The sequence below is a fragment of the Takifugu rubripes genome, chromosome 20 (genome assembly GCF_901000725.2).
Source record: "Takifugu rubripes chromosome 20, fTakRub1.2, whole genome shotgun sequence".
In the NCBI taxonomy this organism is placed as follows: domain Eukaryota; kingdom Metazoa; phylum Chordata; class Actinopteri; order Tetraodontiformes; family Tetraodontidae; genus Takifugu; species Takifugu rubripes.
The window spans coordinates 8,529,880-8,547,775 of NC_042304.1; the positions used below are offsets into that span (position 1 = coordinate 8,529,880).

The 17,896-nt window shown below is 44.5% G+C and overlaps 5 protein-coding genes across 7 annotated transcripts; 3 read left to right on the plus strand and 2 right to left on the minus strand.

The window, feature by feature from the left end:
* Window positions 1-136: 136 nt before the first annotated feature.
* Window positions 137-5,887, minus strand: hdgfl2 (HDGF like 2). 2 transcript variants are annotated; one of them, XM_029828244.1, is made up of 16 exons: window positions 5,034-5,887; window positions 4,530-4,606; window positions 3,959-4,100; window positions 3,503-3,685; window positions 3,182-3,301; window positions 3,040-3,108; window positions 2,781-2,952; window positions 2,567-2,651; window positions 2,171-2,462; window positions 1,957-2,090; window positions 1,796-1,866; window positions 1,635-1,705; window positions 1,459-1,560; window positions 1,216-1,369; window positions 1,018-1,132; window positions 137-943 (listed from the first exon to the last, which is right to left on the minus strand). In XM_029828244.1, exons 1-16 carry the CDS (start codon window positions 5,103-5,105, stop codon window positions 844-846), a joined length of 1,959 nt encoding a protein of 652 aa, XP_029684104.1. In that variant the 5' UTR covers window positions 5,106-5,887; the 3' UTR covers window positions 137-843. The 2 variants fall into 2 exon arrangements, with proteins under 2 accessions (XP_029684104.1, XP_011613100.1); XM_011614798.2 differs by having other exon boundaries at window positions 2,781-2,955; window positions 5,034-5,884.
* On the plus strand, window positions 5,830-7,530 carry fh (fumarate hydratase). Its single transcript, XM_003974128.3, has one exon. The coding sequence runs from the start codon at window positions 5,931-5,933 to the stop codon at window positions 7,428-7,430; it is 1,500 nt and encodes a 499-aa protein (XP_003974177.2). The 5' UTR covers window positions 5,830-5,930; the 3' UTR covers window positions 7,431-7,530.
* Window positions 7,531-7,618: 88 nt separating this feature from the next.
* On the minus strand, window positions 7,619-9,216 carry fam32a (family with sequence similarity 32 member A). The gene is made up of 4 exons (XM_003974127.3): window positions 9,064-9,216; window positions 8,417-8,561; window positions 8,008-8,061; window positions 7,619-7,787 (listed from the first exon to the last, which is right to left on the minus strand). The coding sequence occupies exons 1-4, from the start codon at window positions 9,135-9,137 to the stop codon at window positions 7,719-7,721; spliced, it is 342 nt and encodes a 113-aa protein (XP_003974176.1). The 5' UTR covers window positions 9,138-9,216; the 3' UTR covers window positions 7,619-7,718.
* Window positions 9,217-9,399: 183 nt separating this feature from the next.
* mrpl54 (mitochondrial ribosomal protein L54) lies at window positions 9,400-10,762 on the plus strand. Its single transcript, XM_003974155.3, has 3 exons — window positions 9,400-9,622; window positions 9,861-10,017; window positions 10,407-10,762. The coding sequence occupies exons 1-3, from the start codon at window positions 9,451-9,453 to the stop codon at window positions 10,537-10,539; spliced, it is 462 nt and encodes a 153-aa protein (XP_003974204.2). The 5' UTR covers window positions 9,400-9,450; the 3' UTR covers window positions 10,540-10,762.
* Window positions 10,763-10,853: 91 nt separating this feature from the next.
* On the plus strand, window positions 10,854-17,872 carry malt2 (MALT paracaspase 2). Of its 2 annotated transcripts, XM_011614796.2 has the most exons (17): window positions 10,854-11,236; window positions 11,534-11,670; window positions 11,826-11,992; window positions 12,352-12,479; window positions 12,568-12,712; window positions 12,785-12,972; window positions 14,327-14,423; window positions 14,530-14,580; window positions 14,656-14,730; window positions 14,820-15,023; window positions 15,133-15,310; window positions 15,372-15,446; window positions 15,512-15,639; window positions 16,224-16,376; window positions 16,453-16,610; window positions 16,900-17,037; window positions 17,144-17,872. In XM_011614796.2, exons 2-17 carry the CDS (start codon window positions 11,540-11,542, stop codon window positions 17,576-17,578), a joined length of 2,451 nt encoding a protein of 816 aa, XP_011613098.1. In that variant the 5' UTR covers window positions 10,854-11,236; window positions 11,534-11,539; the 3' UTR covers window positions 17,579-17,872. The 2 variants fall into 2 exon arrangements, with proteins under 2 accessions (XP_011613098.1, XP_029684103.1); XM_029828243.1 differs by lacking the exon at window positions 10,854-11,236 and having other exon boundaries at window positions 11,540-11,670; window positions 11,857-11,992.
* The last annotated feature ends 24 nt before the right edge of the window (window positions 17,873-17,896 follow it).

Genomic DNA, 17,896 nt, shown 5'->3' on the forward strand with positions numbered 1-17,896 from the left:
CTAATATACATAGCACTAAAAACACCTTCTTAATGCACATGACATGAAATGGCGAAAGAGGCTGCAGCTACATGGATGTCACTTGTTTGTCAGCTGTACAGTAACTTCATTTATATTAAAGTGGACACCGGGGAGGTTATTGTGCTAGGTGTTTACTCAACAGCAGTTATAGTTGAAGACAAAACTGTTCAGGCAAACATTAGCGACTACAAAAAAAAGTTTCTGAAGCCGTTGAAAAATAAGTTTACAACTCAGTGAATGGCTTTATGTTTCATACTCGAACAACTAGACCAAAGACGGGCATTTAACGAAGAAAATACAAACGCTCTCACAATGCCGAGCACACATACAAGAGGCCTTTGTGATGTATTAGAACCTTTATAAAAAAAAACCAAAAAAAAGTGGCGCCAACAGGTGCATCCAGGTGTTGCGCGAACTTGAACAGCCAAAGACGAACATCTGGCTCCGTTTCCCCAAAGTCAGAAGTGCTGAAGCTGTGATCGTTCATATACATATGGCATGAAGAACTGAAGTATGTGTTCAGGAGATGGAAGAACCCAGTCTGGGGGAGTAATCCGGGCCGGGCTGAAGGTCGTGTTGAAAGGAAAACCAAAAAAAGGGCCTTGGGGGGGGGGGGTTGTCGCTCAGCTCCACAGACTATTACACCGATAAGCAGTTTGAGCAATGGGGCCTCCGGGTTTGAGATCATTATCATACACAATGTCCAAAACATCTACAATGACGTAACAGGTACTGTAGGAAAAGCCGGAGCGCAGTCTGACGTCACACAGAGAGGCTGCAGTCTTCAGTTCTTGGTCCACGACGGTGACGCTTCAGGGGCTTTCAGCTTTCTGCCACAGCTGCTTCTGTCTCTGCTGGGATGGAGCCGTCTGCTTCGCCGTACGTGTGAGTGTGATCTTCTGCGGGGCTGCTCGGGCTCCGTCTGCAGGGAAATGTCAGTCCGTCAGCATTTTAGCGTGGGTTCAGGCGCCAGTGCTGCGCTCACAGTGCGCTCACCTGTTGGGGCTTGAGGCGGCGTTGTTGTCGTCGTTTTCCTCTGGAGGCGGAGATTTAGGTTTGTCTTCCATTTCCTCTGTTTTCTGTTCCGAGGCTCCGTTCACAGGAGCGGCGTCTGGGAAGCACACATTCAACGGCGGAAGATTAAATATGTATATTGCTGCGACAGCCGTGCTGGAGACTTTTGTGACCTTTAACCTGTGTTTTTCCCCTCCTCGTTATCCTCCGCGTCTTTGTCCTCGGATTTAGGTTTGGCTACCACGTCCAGCTTGCCGACGAAGCGTAGTTTTAACTTGTTGTAGACCTCACTGGCCTTTTCCATCACGGCAGTGCTGGCTTTATACCGCCGGATCTAAATCGCCCCCAAAAAGCGGAAGAAGAAATTCAAGAAGAGTATAATGGAAAAAAGTGAAGAGATGGAGGCGGAAACCGCCGCCGAACCTTTTTCAGTGTGGCGATGACTTCGGCGTTCCTTTGGAGGATATGGCTGGTTACAGGCACGGCCTCAAGTTCATCCAGGGCTTGTAGACACCGCTCGATGTCCTGATAATGAGCACACAAAATGACTGTAATGCAACCAGAAGCGAGGGGGAGTTGGACGGAACAGCGGCTCTTACGGGGTTGTCCACTTTGAGTGCAAACTTTATATCTGTGTGGAGTTTCTGCAGCTTCTCTTCTGGCGACGACTCTGCAAACAGACACATATCCTTGGTTTACACCTGTGGACGCGTACTTGAAGAGGAGTAGTCGTAACACAGTAGTTAACGGGAGAACCAACCCTTTTTCTTTTCGATTTTCTTCTCTGGTGGCCTCTCTGATCTGCGTTTTGGTTTGGTTTCAGGCTGAGACCTAAAAGAAAGGGAAGAAGGACCTCATTTAGTTTTAATGATTCTCTTCTAATGAGGTTTCCACACTTCTTTTTCTTTACTGTGCCTTCACCTGGATTTAGATTTCTCCTCGGACCGCCTGGCTTTCTTTTCTTTTAACTCTTTTTCCTTTCTTTCCTTTCTCTCCTTCTCTTTCTTTATTCTTGCCTTCTTCTCGCTGTCGAGCTTCTTGGATGATTTCTTTACCTTTGACAACAGACAGGTTAACAGTTTTAGTCGGATGTGTCTTTAGATCCCACCTGACTGACACGAGGAAGCCTTCATACCTCAGAGGGAGGAGGGGAGTCGGAGTCGGAGGGTGCGGGGATCGGGGGTGGAGGGGGCTTCTTGGACTTCTTCAGCGGGTGATCATCGACGCCTTCATCTGAGCTGCTGCTGCTGTCACTGTCGCTCTCTTTCTTACGCCTGTCTTTCCTCTTCTTCTCATCTTCCTCCTTCTCCCTCTCCCGTAGCCTCCGGAGTTCCTCTGCCTCTTCCTTTTTCCTCCGCTCCTCCAGTTCTCTCCTGCGCTCCTCGTCCCTTTTCTTCCATTCGCTGATGGTGTCGGGTTCACTGTCACTTTAGAGAAACACAAAGATCCCTTTTACGAGTGAAGCTCGGCATTCAGAGCAGGATGTGATCGGGGTCGTGTTGTGATAAAAAAGCTCTGAGGGCAGCTTCACCTGTCGCTGTCGGATGAGGACGAAGCTGCTCGTTTTGCCGGGGCTGGCTTTGGTTTCCGTGCACGAGGCTTTGGCGCCGGCTTCTCTGTGATTGAGATAAAAAAAGTACCAAACAGCACTTATAGTAGCATTTTGAGTAATATAATTGATTCATATGGGTTTTTTTAATGTTTTTGTACAATACTGCGTTAACTAAGATCAAAAGAGATCACACCATTCTTGCGTGGCTGTGGTCCCTTCCGAGGAGGCGGATCAGAGTCCGACTCAGACTTGGAGCCCGATTGAGACTCGGAGCCCGATAGAGCTGGCCGAGGCTTCTCGTCCTCCGAGTCGCTCTCCATCCCCTTCTTATCTGACCCCGACCCAGAGTCCGAGTCGGAGGAGGCCTTCTGCGTAATCACACAGAAAGAGCGATGGAATTAAAGAAAATCCACCATTATCAACAACATTTCTGATGTGCAACACAGGCCGACCTTTTTCTTCCCTCTGCCTCCGGTTTTCTTTGCTCCTCGAGCAACCGTTTTTTTCTCCGGAGTGAAATCCTTCGACAGCAAACCAGAGATCATCAGTTACAATCCGAGCAGCGCTAGATCACCATCACAACTGTACCCCTACCTGGTCGCTGTTCTTGCCAGAGTCAGACTCTGAAGGGGTTGGTTCTGATTCAGAAGGAGAGCCACTGTCATCGTTTCTATCACTCGATGAGCCTCGAGCCTTTTTTGGAGGAGGCGGCCGCTAAAATGAAACAGAATCATAACAATTCAAAAGCCACAATAAACGCATTATAAAGACACATAAACTGCCATTAAATTGCATTTTCATTTTCAATTATTGTGTTATTTTGTTACTGGACTCCTAACGAAGACTGTTACACTGTTATAATGCTGTTAGAAAGTTTAAGACATTATCTTTGTAAACTCGCAAGCACGTTGTTACTTTGGCAGCTGCTGGCTTTCGTTTCACTCCTCCACCCCTTCTTTGGTCTTCACTCCCAGAATCTGAGTCCAGGTCACTTCCCGAGTCTGCTTTCTGAGGCACAGTTGCTTCTTCTTCGTCATCATCCTCATCACTGCCTCCTCCTCCGGCATTGCTGCCCTCGCTGTCAGATGAGCTTGCTGGCTGTGGATGAACCATAAGAAGATTTATATAAATGCCTCACTTGAAGTCGCTGCAGTTGTCAGAGCCCATTAAAAATCCTCCAAATCCAGCCAGCCCACGGGGAACTTTAACTCATTCGTAATATACTTGCTGACATTTGCTTTGTTTTTAAAAATGCCCCTTAAACAGATAAATGAGCCATGTGGATTGAGGTAGTAAATGTGGCAAGAAATGTATGTTCATATACTGTATATGGGCGATTTATAGCTGCCTCTTGATATCATTAAAACTTACTGCAGGTGGAGCACTGTAGGACGCATGTGGATTGTTCTGGATTTCCCATAAGCCTTCATTGAACCCCTTCCTTTTGTTGGGCTTCCCATATCGGTCGCGATACTTTTCATAGGCAAAGAGGTCCTTGGGTGCAAGAAATGCCCTGTTGAACAGAAAATAGAAAATGTAACTACCGGTAACTGAGCTCCTTAAACTGGTGATAGTTGGCTGGAACAAACTGTGCCACCTAGTGATACAATCAGACATTACAGGTGCCACCACATCAAAGTTCTGTATACTTACTGGGGAAAACGATGCCATCTATCAGTTATCTTTCAATAAGTTTTTTACAATTGCATCAGAAAATGTTATTTGTGTTTATTACTCATATGACTGCAGTCATTGAGAATGTTAGGACAAGCATACAAAGGGGATAAATAAAATTTTAGATTGTGCATGAGTATGGACCAGCAAATCAATGTCAGTCTGATCTGCAGCTAAATATCCCTCGGGGAATAACTCTGCAGCCAGCTGAGTTTGCAGGAGAAGGATACGTCCTTATTGCAGAATAACATTTAGGGTCTGCACTCACGTTTCATGTGTGCCAAAAAAGAAAATTGGGATTTTATTTGGAGGAGGTTTCACTGCGCCATCAGCCACGTCTTCAATCTGTAAACAAACAAGACACTCCAGTCAGAAAAAGAAGGGGAAACTACTAGGGTCGTGGGAATCAAGCATCATTTAAAAATCTGAGCGTTCGTATCTAGTGCACGTTTATGTTCATCTTAAATCGAGGGGGAAGATTATCTAGACTACTAGGCAAACCAACAAACGCCAAAATGCCATTAGCTCTAATGTCGTATATCAATTAATGATGGGCCAATTGCTTACTTATTAAACGGCTGGAATTCAAATATATTTAGGAGAACATGTGATAGAACATCACGATATGTACGTGCAAGTTATATGCGAGTGCTATATACTATGAGAGCAGACCGAGGATACGCAGAGAAGCTTCTATAGCGTCCCATGCACAGCAGCTCATCCCCTCCGCCCCTCCTGGCTGATGCTAACGCTAATGTTGCTACTTGCTTACCCTGGCTGGCCAGTGGGGGTACCCCTTCATTTTAGCGAAGACCAGGTCTCCGGGCTGGAAGTTGTGTGGCATTGTCCAGTTCCTCTGTTCAGCCTGGATTTAGAAAGTGTTCAACTGCGCAGCCTTTCCGTGCCTCTCTTCGTTTGCTTTTTTTTTAGGTGTACACGAAACCTGGAAACGGTGTAGTTAGCTAACAAGCTAACAGTATACTAACGATACCGCGAGAGGCGACAGCAGAGTGAAGGTAGCTGCAACGGCCATTTCCGGTGCTCACAGTTTTCAAAACAAAACCTTGATAACGCTCTAGGAAATCGAAAATGAAACATTGCCATAATTCACGCTGCATTACCGTCCACGGCATAGTGTCACTAATTAAAGAAACACGGCAGTTTGTAAATTTAGCCTGCGTCCCGTTCGCCCGTCATAAATCATTCCTAGTTGAAATTAAGGGGACGCATAATTTGCATGTTCCTACAAATAACACTATTATGATCATAGGATGGCTCGTGTACGGAGTATGTACTATCCCTCCGTGTCAGAAATATAAAAGCAAATATTTTATGTAATTAGTGATACATAGTGGTTGTGGTGCGTTAACTACATGCAACATAAATGCATGCCATTATCGTAGTTATTGTTGATGTGTGATTTTTAACTCGTACGATGTAAAATTTATTTGGGGTGTAAACCGGAAATCGATTTGCGTCTCTTACGGCGCTTCACCGATCCGGACGAGTCCTGACGGCTCTATAGCTGATACGTCGTCTACACCGGAAGTCCCGCCTCTCCGGCCTTGCCATTGCGTGGCGCATGAACAATTTCCTATCTGCCCAATGACAAATTACATCGTGCACGGCTGCCCTGACCTCCCACACGATCACCTCTAAATAAGAAGCCATGTTTCGGTCTTTGAAAGCCGTCCGGCAGCTAAATTGCAACCGCCTGACTTTAGAAAAGCTCGCTGTCAACTCTCGGCGCCTGATCTGCACGTCTAGAATGGCCAGTTCGGAGTACAGGCTGGAGCGGGACACGTTTGGTGAGCTCAAGGTCCCGGCGGACAAGTATTATGGTGCCCAGACTGTCAGATCCACCATGAACTTCAAGATAGGGGGGCCGAGCGAGAGAATGCCGATCCAAGTTATCAAAGCCTTCGGTATCCTGAAGAGGGCGGCTGCCGAGGTGAACAAGGATTATGGTCTAGATCCAAAGATAGCAGGCGCAATCATCCAAGCTGCGGACGAGGTTTCAGCCGGGAAACTGGACGATCATTTCCCTCTGGTGGTGTGGCAGACTGGTTCGGGGACTCAGAGCAACATGAACGTGAACGAGGTAATCAGTAACAGAGCCATAGAGATCCTCGGGGGTACACTCGGTTCCAAAGATCCGGTCCACCCCAATGATCACGTCAATAAGAGCCAGAGCTCCAACGACACGTTCCCCACCGCCATGCATATTGCTGCAGCCACAGAGATCCACCAAGTCCTGCTCCCCGGCCTGCAGACCCTGCACGACGCGCTGGCTGCCAAATCTGAAGAATTCAAAGACATCATCAAGATCGGGCGCACGCACACGCAGGACGCCGTGCCGCTGTCTCTGGGGCAGGAGTTCGGGGGGTACGTGCAGCAGGTGAAGTACGGCATCCAGAGGGTGAAATCTGCCATGCCCAGGGTTTACGAGCTGGCAGCTGGAGGCACAGCGGTGGGGACGGGCCTCAACACCCGGATTGGCTTTGCAGAGAAAGTGGCGGCCACGGTCTCCTCTCTCACGGGCCTGCCGTTCGTGACGGCTCCCAATAAGTTTGAAGCTCTGGCGGCCCATGACGCTTTGGTGGAGCTGAGTGGAGCGCTGAACACGGTGGCGGTCAGCATGATGAAGATTGCCAACGACATCCGCTTCCTGGGGTCAGGACCCCGCTCGGGCCTGGGAGAGCTCATCTTACCGGAGAATGAGCCTGGAAGCAGCATCATGCCAGGAAAGGTCAACCCCACCCAGTGTGAAGCCATGACCATGGTCGCGGCCCAGGTGATGGGCAACCACGTCGCGGTGACCATCGGAGGAAGCAACGGACACTTTGAGCTGAACGTGTTCAAGCCCATGATCATCAAGAACGTGCTGAACTCGGCCCAGCTGCTCGGCGACGCGTCCGTGTCCTTCACCAACAACTGTGTGGTGGGGATCCAGGCCAACACGGAGAGGATCGACAAACTCATGAACGAGTCCCTCATGTTGGTCACTGCCCTCAACGAGCACATCGGTTACGACAAAGCAGCCACCATCGCCAAGACGGCTCACAAAAGGGGCTCCACGCTGAAGGCCGTGGCCGTGGAGCTGGGCTACCTGACCGAGGAGCAGTTCGATCAGTGGGTGAAGCCCAGTGACATGCTGGGGCCAAAGTGAACTCGGACTACACACAGAAACATTTTGTCTTACAGCACGTGCCATTTGTGCAGCATTCAAGTTGAAATATGTATCAATTAAAAAGATACTATGTTCTGGATTTGGACCTTTAATTATTTTACCGTTTAATACTAATATGAATACAAATCTAGTCACCCTACCTTAAATGAAGCCTTAAAAATGCTTTATCTTATCAGCGTTTATTGAGCACACCACCAAAAAATACAATAAATGACTTTAAATACGTAAATGTTCAAAACCTTCGACCACGAAAAAAAAGTTCCTCCTCTATTTGGTCCAGCTGACTTTGGGAATGTCATAATGCTCAGTCAGGTTGTCCAGGTGGCGATTGAAATCCTGCAACCCCCCCCCAAAAAATGATAATATAAGAATAACTCACATTTTGCAGCATACAGTTATGTTCCAAAGACATCATCCATGTTAAGGAAGACTTTACTCTTTTATTGTATGTTTTTTTGGTTACTGCCAGCTTTTTTGGGCTCTGCGTTTCAATGTTGCAACGACAATTTTCATTAATGTAAAAATGGGTTTTCACACATCTGAATTCATAACTCACCTCTACTCTGTGTTTGTGTGTCTTGGATGCCTTCTTCAAAATCCTTTCCATTTGCTGTAAGGAAATGAAATAAAACAATACATTTACTACTGAATGACATAACAGGTTCCTGGCAATTCCAAACATGAAAATAAATACTGAATACGACAATAACTGGGATTATTCTTCTGGTCTTAAATGCATGTGGAGCAGAGTGATCTTAAATATGACTTTCTCAGCAATGTTGCGGTCAATAATATACAAATACTTCATATCACAATATCTATTTTGAATTTATGTAGTATTGTTAGGATAAAGACGTGCTCTTGCGTCTAAACTGAGATTTGGGGAAAGTAGTTAAGAACCTTTTCAATTACTCCTACCAAGTCTACAATTAATTTCAACACTTCACATGTCAAACGTGGCTTACCCTTTTCTCTTGCGTTTTATCAAAAGCAACTTGTGCTGGTGTCCTTTTGGCAAGAAAGGTTTTCTTGGTTTTCACCTCTTCATCATTTTGGCTCATCTCCACCTCCTCCAGGTGACGCTTTTTCTCCTTATCCTTCTTCTTCTTCCTGGGAAACACATGGAATAATGGATATCAGGTCCTTGTTCACAAATCTATCGTCAAAATGACGGCGACAAATGCCTATGCTAAACAATGTATTCTGATCATTTTCAGGTGTCATAGCTGTTGTTGGGTGATGTTCTGAATTGGACTGCCTATCAAGCTAGATTGGGAATGTATAAAAGGAAAATAAGCGTCCAACATTTCCCCTTGCTAATGTTGCTAACATACTGCATGGTGTTAAAGTGCTTTACAATAGTTCAAAAGGTCGCGACACTATACAAGACCGTTTCATCACTTTCCCACACACGTATTGATTAAACACTGGTCAAAAAACGTCGTTCGGACATTTTTAATGAATTTTAGCCGCGATGTTTTTATCTTAGCGTTAGCGAACGAGCTAACCAAACAGGCAATGAGCCATTTTTGAAGTCCGAGATAACGAGCGCTCGTCTGACAATATAATATTAAGTCTTACGAAAACTAAAGCGAAGTACCCCAACACTTACTTCTTCCCGGCTGAAATATCTCCCACACCTTTCAGTTTTAGAGCACTTTTTTGGACCGTCCCGTACTCCGACATTTTCAGGATGCCGTTTGTTTTCTTCTGATCGTTTTACTTTGAAACACTCAGCGCGGTGCTGCTGCCACCTGCTGGCTGGGGAGGAATGGACACGGGACTCTTAGGAATATCTCCATTCAAAATATACATGCAAATAAAGTATTGTGTGGAAAAAACTTTGAGTTTAAACATGTCTCTATTGTCATAAAAATCTTACAAATACGTCGCAGGTATAAACCTGGTTCGCTGCAGTTAATCCGCCTTCCCTGTAGGTGGCAGTAAATAATTGTCACGAAGCCAAAACTCGAGGTAGAAATCGGAAGTGGAACTGTGAATGTCAAATCGTGGTCTGGTGTTATGTAGTTACAAAACTCTAAAAATGTCAGGGTCCTGTTTATTTAGAATAATCACAGTTAGCAGATGCATTAATACCAACCCAACAACTGTGTTGTGTCCGACGGCCGTTTTAAACAGAGTACAGACATGCGGATACGCTAAGAAAGTTGGTGAGTACAGACGACATTCACGTTAATTCACATTTGTATCTTGGTCATTTTAAGCTAAACAATGTATACAATTGTTGTGATGTATCTACAGAATGCTTAGTAACATGTTACTCTATAACTGTTTTTGCACTGGGAAAATCCTTAATATTTATTTCATGCACCTTAATCGATATTTATGTGGTGACAGACTGCAGGCTTGTGTTGGAAGATTCAATGAATACGATCATTGTCTTTGCAGCTGCCAAAGGGAAAGGCAAATTCATGGTTAAAGAAGAGCTGAAAGGTCCAGAAGTGTGTAAAGACCCGGTCAGACTTACTACTTATGCAGTAGGAGTGAATGTTTTCAAGCAAGGAGAAGACCCAATGCTAAAACCACCAGATCAATATCCCGAGTGGTGAGTGCACAGGCCTGTTATATTTCAGTTGATTTTCTATATTTCTATTTTTAACTTCGAGATTAATCTTTTTACTTACACATCAATTAAAGACGTGTTCTTCACCAAAACAGGGACACGTTCAGTCCCTGCAGCTCAAACCCATATAAGTAAAAGAAAGTGAGGCTGCCTCTTCCAGCATAATAAAGAAATAAATGTGATGCCAGACAATATGTTGCTGTTTCTATGCTCCAAACCTGCAACAGGTTCCTCTTTAGTATTGTGCTCCTCATTGTTTAAATTTCTGTTACTCTGTTGGCAATTACTCCAGCTCGATAGCAACACATGAACACAGAACCACATTGTTTCTGTGTGTTTGATTGCTTCTGCATGTTTTTTTATTTGTGCAGGTTGTTCCAGTTGAACCTGGGAGCAGTAAAGAAGCTCCATGAGTTAGATGCAGATACGTGGGAATACTGGAAGCGTTTGAGAAAGGAAAATATGTGGCGTTTCAACAGACTTCATAAAGGAAAGAAGTTTTAAGTCCTCAGATGACTGAACAAGATTTTCTTTTCTTTACACGTCATAGTTTCCTTTAAAGGTAATGGACAGAAATTCCTGAAGACAGAAAAATTGTGGTCTCCTGGATACAGTTTTCAAATGAAGAAGGTCATTGTTGGGTTTAAAAATTTGAACAAGTTGACTCATATCCCTGACATTAAATTTACCGAATATCTAATTGATTATATTAAAATAAATGGCAATATCATAATGTCAGTTACAAAAGGTTTCTATGTGATGGGCTCATTGCTGTTTGTTTTCCTTTTGCATTATTTTTTCTGTCATAAATAAATGCATACATTATATTAAGGATTTTTGCCTGTTATTTAGAAATCCACTGTCATGTTTAACATTAATGATTGCGAGGCCTATGTAAGAGATCAAAGTTGTTGATAGAAACCGAATTGGGGTTTCCACGTTGTGCATTAATTTGTTCATTGTAACCAAATTTCGGCTCAATCAATGACTGTACTCTGACATCTCCATGCAAATCAGCTATAGCGGGGATGACGGATAAACGAGGAACTGAAAATAAATTAAGTTGCACAGAATCACGAAATAGTGGAGGGCTTGTCGTGACAAACATTTCAAGTGAAGAAAAAGCTTCCCGTTCCTCTTTCTTTTAAACATCTGGATTCCGTCGTCGATCTGCGTGGTCTTAACCAGTAATTTACTGACAGTAAGTTTAAACTTATTTTCTCTCTTCCACAAATTGAAACGATCGCGGCGAAAGAGGCACAAAATGCGGGCGTCGTTTACTCTCAGACTTGGTGGGTGCGGGTTCTACAGGCCGCGCACGTTACCTTTAGTTGCGGGCCAAACCTGAGCAGATGCTCACGACCTGCCGTTATAAGCTCGTCGGGTCTCCAAATGTTCTGACTCGATACGGTCCAGGAGTCATCGCAGACTTCAACAGCAACCTTGTTAAATGTTTCGTTAAAGACCATTTTGGTCCATTTTAATTTCATTTTGTCAGAGAAAGATGGAGGAGAAGAGCCTTGTTTCTCTGGGGGAAGACATCGTGAACAAGCTCGCCCTCATGCTGGACAGATCGACCTGCGGGTGGAGGCAGCTGGCCAGTATGGTGTCCGAGCACCCCAAATTCCGCTTCAGGTGAGAAATTGAACGCGTCACGCAGGTGAGGTACCTACTGTTTACGCATGCACCCACGCACAGAGAGGGAGAGCGTTTGTGCCGATGCTGTGATTTAATAAAAGACATTTTCCCCAAATTTTTCCCACTTTCTTTCCTGATCTGCCACTCCGTAGTGAGAATGAGCTGACCAGCTGCTCCCTCCAGGTGCTGAGACCTACAGGTAGTCCGGGACGGGCCGTGCTAGCGGTGTTAGCTGATCGTTTCTGCAGCCTAAACGTCCTGCTTGACTGTCTAAGGAAGATAGACCACCAGGAGGCTGTACAATACCTCACCTCATCAGGTTAAAATTTAAAAACAAAAAACTGAAGTATCATTTGTCAATGCAGATTTTCCACTCTAGGAACTACCAATCTAAATGAGAGGAACCTAAAAAAAACCTTGCTTCCCTTTAAAGATGTAAAGTGGTAGTATATATTTGAATAAAAGTCTTTAAAATAGGATGGACTAAAATTTATTTGCATGGACGAAGAATTAAAATCACAATACTCTTTTGTGGATACATTTAAATACAGTCAGTGTTTTATGAGTACAACCCACTGTACTGCAGAGGTGCTGAGGTACAAGAGAAGACTTTACATCACTGGAATATCTTTAAAGAAACAGGCGGTAAGAGTTGGTTGTTGTTTCTATGTCTCTTAGTGGCAGAGATCCAGATCTCAGTGCAGCCACAGTCCCAACAGGCCGCAGTGGGCAGCAGGGTGTCACTGACCTGCAGGGCCTTTGGTCCACCTGATCTCAACTACCAGTGGTTTAGAGGAAAAGAAGAGGTAAGAGGTTTTATTATTGTTCCAGTGTTATTAAGTCAGACCACACTTATTTGCCATAAGCTGGTTGTATGGTTGGTTATATCCTCAGATCTTAGGGGAGAAAGGAACTTCTCCAGAGTTGATTCTGTGCCCTTTAGCACCAGTCCACCAGGGTCATTATATTTGTCGGATCAACAATGGAATAAAGTGCATCTTTTCCCAGTGGGCTCACATTAGTGTCATCCGTTCAGCAGGTATCTCATCTCAGTCCTCTTCTCCTCCCCCTCACATCATGCACTGTGTCATTATTCATCCTGTCACCCCAGACTGTAGCAGCAGTCTACTTACAGGGTCAGTCAGTGGGCTGTTCATTACCAGTCATCCTCAGTCCCAAGTGGTGTCTGAGGGCGACACTCTGTTCCTGGAGTGCAACGCACTGGCCAACCCCCCAGCACAGTACAGGTGGCACCACAACATGGTTCCCATGGAAGAGGAAAAGTCTCGTTTACTCCAGGTAAGTGGCCTGCTTAATAGTTATACGGTAATACATAGGTTTTATACCATTTTATACTTCACAAACAAGGCAACACACACAAACCTAGAAAAGAGAGAGCGCAGACCTCTACCAAGTAAGCACTTGGAGAGAGAGCTCAGTTGTCCCATTTCTTTAATGGTGGTTCTTGAACTGTAAAATAACCGTACACGTTAACCAGTAACAATAGTATAGCATATATAGTCAGTAGTTATACAAGGGTATGTAACATAGTAAGTTGCTTTATAATCAAGCCCCTTGGCAAAGTCTCTCCGCTGAACCCAGCTTGCCTAAGTGTGGCACAGCCCATGAGATAAGCAGCTGTTCTGATTTCCTAAACCCAGTTTATATATCCAAATAGGCACGTAATGCGTGCACCAGGGAGAGAGTGACAGTGTATTCAGCACCATGGATAGATCTCATGGAACAGCCAGATTCTTTGACACAAGTCACAGGCGCCATGCCCCTTTCCTCAACTGACAAATGAGGGAATGCCAACCTGCTGTTTTGTTTCTAAAGCCTATGTGACAGGCTGATATAGCGGCTAAGTACACCTTGACAGTGGAAAAAGCCAAACCCTTATCCATCAGCTCCTGCAGGAATGTCAGGATCACCAGCACGGGGCTCTGAAAAGACCTGAAATCCGCTCCATTTACCACCATTTGCAGAGTGCATAGAAGGAGCGCTTGCCCTCTGATTAGTGGCAATTGTGCTCTGCAGGAGCATGGTGATGGCCAGATTCAGCCTTTCACCCCCTGCTTCTGCTTCAGGAGGTCGCTGCAGTTCAGCCTGGCAGGCAAGAAGCAGCAATTAGGCGTTGAGAGCCCTAACAAACATGGCTATAGACTTATGGCCTTTTTCTGTCAGTGTGGACGGGAAGATTCCATCTTGGCTGCCATCATGGTGGGCTTCTGCTCTTGAAGAACCGTTTTCCCTGATATTGAGACGTGGAGGTCTCAGTGGGGGTTTTCAGCAACTCAGTGCCCAGCTTTTCAGCTGCCCTCCTGGAGCTGTCATGCAGCTCAATACCAATGGGCAGGCAGGGGAACCAGACGCTCACCTCCTCCCAGCTGCCTCCAGGAGTGAGAAGAGGTTTATGACTGGATAGCTGATGTGACAGCCTGGTTTTATAACAAAGAGGAGGTGATATGCACATATTGACTTCCTATTTTTGTATTTCAACTGACTGGTGCTGTACAGAAAATGCTGTATCACACAAACATTTAGTTGAGACTTTAGGCCCCAGGTTTGCCTTCAGCCCAAGATGAATTCCTGAAATATTTTAAGAAAGGTATCTGCAGGGGGCATTGGTCATCATTTTTTGTGTGTCTTCTAGATCCCCTGTTTGACAACAGCACACAGAGGACAGTACAGATGCAAGATATTTAACTTGTATCATGAAGCCTGGACTGATGCGGCAACAATTACCATCGGTGAGAGTCATGCGTGGTGTATATTTCATAGATGTGCCAGCATCAATCTCATGACTATATTTTGCAATATGTTGTGATGACAAAATGTTTTCAATGTGTTATGCAGGTCCCAGTTCCATCACTGATGCTTCTTGGATCGAAAGTTCCCTTGGTCAAGGTATTGTGTTTTTGATCTAATGTCATGGGAAATATCATGACCAGATATTTTCATCCTTTAACATTTACTTGATAGAAGACACTATGACCATCTCTGAACACAAAATACAACACTCGACCAATCGGACTCCATTGGCCAAACAGTTCTACGGTGGGTTTGAGACACGGGAGCACAGTGCTGGATCTGCGGGTCCTTTTGATGGACAGATCTTTTGTGATGCCTTTGCTTTCCTCACACAGCAACGGACAAAATCGCTCTCCTTATTGGCAACATGAACTACATACATCACACTCAGCTGTGTGCTCCCATTGCTGACGTCCATGAGTTGACCAACCTGCTCACACAGATGGACTTCAAGGTGGTCTCCTTGCTCGACCTGAACTGGCAGGAGATGCACAGTGCTGTTACAGAGTTCCTCTTGCTGCTCGACAAGGGAGTCTACGGTTGGTCTCTTCTCTACCTGGACACAATACACTTGCTCTGCACTGAATAATAATGCCACGTGCACTGTGCCAGTAAGCTAAAGGTCAGTCCTCTTTCTTTCCTCCACAGGTTTGCTGTACTTTGCTGGTCATGGGTATGAAAACTATGGAAACAGTTTCATGGTTCCCATTGATGCTCCTGCCTCCTACACTTCCGAGCACTGCGTATGTGTGCAGAGTATATTGACAAGGATGCAGGAGAAGCAGACCGGACTCAATATATTTCTCCTGGACATGTGCAGGAAAAGGTGAGCGGAGTAAGTCACGTTTGTGATGGTCAGCCGTAATTCCTGTATGTTTCTGATGCAGAAACCCCAATGATGACATCGTTGTTTTACCAGGACTGATAAAGGTGACAGCAAACATAGTGTTTGGATATGCCACGTAAGTATGGGACTCATCTGAATTCATCTGGATGTTCAGTGCTGATGCATAGCCCCTTGTTTTAGGTGCGTAGATGCAGAGGCATACGAGGTGAAAAGGGAAGACGTGACAAATGGAATCTTCATAAGCTTCCTCAAACGCCGCGTTTGTGAAGACGAGAAGGTCACAGTCATGTTGGACAGGGTGGCCGAAGGTATGTGAAGGACACAGTTGATGTGGAAGATGGATGTTTATCTGGAACAAATGGTTATTTTACATTTAAGGCTATGCTTTTTTTGCGTGTGTTTTTTTTTTTAACTTAAAATGAGATACATGTAGTTAATGTAAGAATATCAGACTCCCCATTGTATCAAGTTGCAAAAGAATTTGCACTTTGAAAAGAAAATTAGATTTTTATTTTACAAGGCAAAGTGGCTGCATTGAATGTCCAGGTTAATGCGAGAACAATAGCAGTTAGCTTTCTGTTAACCAGTAATCGAAGAATTTTTAATTTACGGCTTGATTTCCTTTTTTTGTGATTTTTAGTTAAGTGGCTTGATGGTTCACTTCCTTTTTTCCAAACGCTGATAAGGCTTTTGGAAGTTACCCTCACTTTCACTTTAGAGCTGTGCACACAATTTCACATTTGACTCTGAACCAACGCTAACAACGCTTTGTTAAAATGTAATTTTTCCATATGAAATCCAGTGCTAAGTTTGCCGTTCAGTATTCACAAGTTTCCGTCACCAAACGGGCCAAAAGTAGTTAACGTACCCTGTTAATGTTTACTCTTTCCAGACATGGGTCGCTTCGAGATCACCCGAGGAAGGCAGGCGCTGGAGCTGCGTAGCAATCTGTCTGAAAGACGTTCTCTTACCGACCCCATAATGACCCCTGAGAACTGTTCTGCATCTTCCTCAGCCAGAAACCTGCAGTGGGCTGTGGCTCACGGTACTTCTTTTACCAGTATTTGCTTTGGGGTTATTCAAAGTTATGTAGAAAATGCCATTCAAGTGTGTTCTCACAGTGCTCCCACAGAGCCTTTGTCTGCAGTTCGACTGTGGCGTGAAGGTCCAGCTTGGCTTCGCAGCAGAGTTCTCCAACGTTATGGTCATCTACACTCGTATACTGGAGAAGCCCAAAGAAGTTTCTTCCTGTTGCGCTCAGCTTACTGACTTCCCTGAGGTTTGTTAACTGATATGAGAGTTGAGATTTAAAGGAGATATTTGATCAGGGCCATAAGACATTTCTGTCGAGCGCAGTCCTGTGACATTTAGCTGAACTGTTGAGACTGCTGGAATCTTAACTCCAAAGTAAACTTTAGAAACAAAACACAGTTTATCTGTTAATCAGCTCACCTGTCAGGCCAGTTTCAGATTTATCATTGAAACTTGTAGCACTATAATTTCAAATATGGGACATAGAGATGTTTAATATTCCTATATTTGGACTCTGTATTCTGTTACTGTGGCAGGACGTGGATGTCCATATGAAGAAAAGTAACCAGGAGTCTCTGCTTGAAGCTGGCAGCCTACTAATAAATGAAGAGAACCTCTCTTCGCCTGAGGGCCCCAGTCTTTACACACGCGTCAGAAGCTTGCAAAGACTTAAGGTATATTGCTGCCACAATTGGCACTTGAATTAATTCTGGATCTATTGAATCTGGATCTAAGGATCTATTTTATGTGGTAACCCAAAAACTACACTTTCTGTTCTAGAATGAGTTCACATTCACCACCTGCCTTCATTACAACTACTCTCACATGAATGAGGAAGTGCAGGAAAGACAAACAGTGACTGTTGGGAAACCGCTGGTCTCCAAACTCAACCTGCATGAACCGCGACCCTCCTTCTCTGCATCCTCGTTCATCTGCCGGGACTCCCTTGAATTTGCGCGCTGCTCCTCCATAACTGAGGATCTTATCTCTGCTGGATCAAATGCTTGTCCCCATAGTGCAGAAACTGACAAAAAACACCAAACTGACGCTGACTTTCCATATTCATCTATAGGTTCAAACACGCCCGTTGAAACCGAGGCTTCTGAAATAGTTGATGCCCCTCAACCTCTTGTTACTGGAAAAAGCTTGCCACACAACCAAATTAATGACACAAACTACAACTTTAGTGACATATATGGTTTCCATTCTTACTAAACATGCTGACGGGATTCAGTGTAGACCTACACAGCATATGTGAATGTCAATGTCACATATTTTTACTGTAGCCGCTGCAGCTGTGAAGCCGCTAGCATCACAGTAGCGTGCATTTTTTAATTGTTTATACATTTGACACCTACTGCATTATGTATTATTTCAAAAACTAACTGAGGTTGTAAATTTAAAGTACACATAATACTTAATTCATGTTTTATAACGCTTTTATAATATTTTTCGCAATGCACTTCAGCTGTGGTGTATGTTGTGGATTAAAGTACATTTGATACATTTGGTACCTGTTTCTTTCAGATTTTT